The 2,878-nt window shown below is 41.6% G+C and overlaps 1 protein-coding gene across 1 annotated transcript; it reads left to right on the plus strand.

Annotated features, from left to right (window-relative positions):
• The first annotated feature begins 765 nt into the window (after positions 1–765).
• Positions 766–2,109, plus strand: LOC129741831 (uncharacterized). The gene has a single exon (XM_055733623.1). It carries the CDS (start codon positions 766–768, stop codon positions 2,107–2,109), a length of 1,344 nt encoding a protein of 447 aa, XP_055589598.1.
• Positions 2,110–2,878: the final 769 nt, after the last annotated feature.

Here is a 2,878-nt window from a genome sequence, read left to right on the forward strand (position 1 = left end):
ATTTCATTAGTGTTTCTTAAGACAGATCAATGTAATTTTTGGATATAGGTAAACTATGGTACGCAGTAAACAGTTAGGTCAATCATGTCATCTAAAGGAGGCTTAACCCAATTCTAAACCTCAGATAATCTTGGATTGGGTTGGATTTTGTTTATTTATAGAGGATTTTAACCATTTTGGACATTCTTCCTCTTTGAAAAAGAAGGTAACATAGTTATTTTTAAATATACAGATAATCTTCAGGACTTTTGATCTTAGTCAGAATTCTTGATGAATTATGCCCAAATTTAAACATTATTTTAATCATACTGCTTTAAGTTCTAGAAAACAAGGAAATAAAATAAAAACCGAAATTAAAATGTTTAATATAACAGATTACAAAAATTTTCCTGCAATTTTTCGGTTGAACAATTTATGGCAAATTTTAACAATATCTGAGCGTTTGTTTTTGAATTTTTCAACATTAAATCCGGACAAATCTAAGCAGAATTTGCTGATTATTCGAAAAAAAAAATCTATAAGAAAGTGTCTAAAACAATCAATAATTTTTTTTTCATCGAAACACGTCAGCAGCGTTCAAATATCTTTTCAAACTCTCACAAAAAAAATGGATAAAACAGATACAGAAAAACTGAGCCCTATTAAGACCTTAGTTTACTTTATTTGTCCAATCCGGGAAATCTGGAAAGCATACTGTACAATGAATAATACATCCCTTTCCCTTAGTTTTTGAATTAAGAACATATTCGGTATCTCATTGGCCCGATGGCCAATTCAGAAGACCCGGGGGGGTCACCCAAGCCACCTCCTCCGGTAGTTAAATTCAACCGAAATTTACCTGATTGGTTCGGTCCCCAGAATGATTTTATTATTCTGCAACTGAGCCCAGTTGAAGGCAACAATCTCCCAAAGAATCCGTTTACCGTCAGTAAATCTCTACAACTTGACGGTGGCGATATCGAGTTTGCTAAGACTGAAGCTAGAGGCACGAAATATGTCATCAAAGTACGAGGCAGGAGATTAGCTGAAAAACTAATGAAGTTAGAGAAACTCATTGATGGTACACCAATACTGATAACCCCTCACCCACAATTGAACTTTGTGCGCTGCGTTGTATCCTGTCAAGATGCTATCGAACTTGAGGAGGATGAACTGTTAGAGGAACTGAAGAAGGAAAACGTAACCAACGTTCGACGAATCTCCAGAAAAATCAACAACCAGTTAGTCAAAACCGCGACTCTAGTTTTGACAGTTGCTGGGACTGAAAAACCAGATTATATCAAATTTGGACTACTTCGCATACCAACGAGGCCCTACTACCCTTCTCCAATGCTCTGTTATAAATGCCTTATGTACGGTCATACCAAAGCCAGATGCAGCGCTGAAAAGGAAGTTTGCAAAAACTGTTCGAAGGAACACGACGGAGAATGCGGAAACCCTTCGTACTGCAGGCACTGCAAGAGTGGCCACTCTGCTGCAAACCGAAAATGTCCACGGTACGAAAGGGAAGAAAACATTTGCAGAATGACAGTCGAGCTGAAAATCAGCTTTCCAGAAGCGCAGCGGATCTACGAATCTAGACAAAAGCAACCTACATACGCAGAAATTAGTTCAACCCAACAACTTTCCCAAAAAGAAATCATCGAGAAGGACCTGCTGATCCAAAAACTGCAGAACGAGATCTCTGAGCTCAAGGCCACTTGTAGAACACTCCAAAACAATTTCCAAAAGGCAAAATCGTGGATCCAGAGATCTCAGAGCCAAGAAAGAAATCAAAGCCAGGATCGAAACCACAACAAGCCATCCAACACCATTAAAATAGCCGTCCACCCTCCAAAATCAACAGAAATGAACCCGCCTACACCTTCAAATGAGCACTCAAAACCTACCGATCGTCAAAGTAGATCCTTGGCACCATCCCAAATGCAAGTCGACCGATCCATAACACCTACAAAAAGGATGCAAAGTGAATCTTCCATACGTACTTACCCCCCTGAGAAATACGCAAAAACACACATCGACGCGGAACACGATGGCCCAACGGATATCGGACTAGAAACGGAAATTTATACCACGGATTCCAGCCAGGACATGTCCTCACAACACTAAACTTATCGTTATGACCAACCCCCAAAATAACACAACACCGAACCCAACAAACCAAATGCCGTCAACAAACCGTCATCGAAACCAACGGACTACGAACAGGAATCAACACCACCCTAAGATGGAAACGCTTGTACTTCAGTGGAACGTGTGCGGTGCACGCCCCCGCAAAGCCGAGCTGCAAAACCTAGTAAGTCGCTACGACCCGATTGCACTTGCACTACAAGAGCTACGCACACCAAATCTTCAAGGGTATGTAAACAATTTTAATTGGTACTCAACACGCAGTCAATATCCCCACACATCAAGTGCTGGCCTCGGCATCCGAAACGACATCCCGCACTGTCAAATCACGCTAAATACAACCCTCCCTGTCTGCGCCGTCACCATCAAAATTCCGATCAGAGTCACCATTCTATCCGTCTACATCCCTCATGGCGAAACACTTCCTTCTTTAAAAGCAGAGCTCGAAAATGTTATTTCCTCCATCTCTCACCCTAATTGTTGGAGACTTCAATTCTCACAGCACCACCTGGGGCGGAAATCGCACTGATCATCGAGGGCGTTTCGTCGAGAAATTTCTCGGTGATAATGCACTAATATTGTTAAACTCCATCGACCACACTTACTTCCATCTACCCAACGGCACGACTAGCGCTATTGATCTCTCCATGGCCTCTGTATCGATCTGCCATCGCTTCTGCTGGCAAGTCGAAGATGATTTGTGTGGGAGCGATCATTTCCCAATAAGAATAACGTTAAACGCACCCCC

Source organism: Uranotaenia lowii, chromosome 2, assembly GCF_029784155.1.
Source record: "Uranotaenia lowii strain MFRU-FL chromosome 2, ASM2978415v1, whole genome shotgun sequence".
Taxonomy (NCBI): Eukaryota; Metazoa; Arthropoda; class Insecta; order Diptera; family Culicidae; genus Uranotaenia; species Uranotaenia lowii.

Excerpts from the sequence above, each read along its gene's own strand:
- LOC129741831 (XM_055733623.1), top strand. The coding sequence starts at position 766 with ATGGCCAATTCAGAAGACCCGGGGGGGTCACCCAAGCCACCTCCTCCG.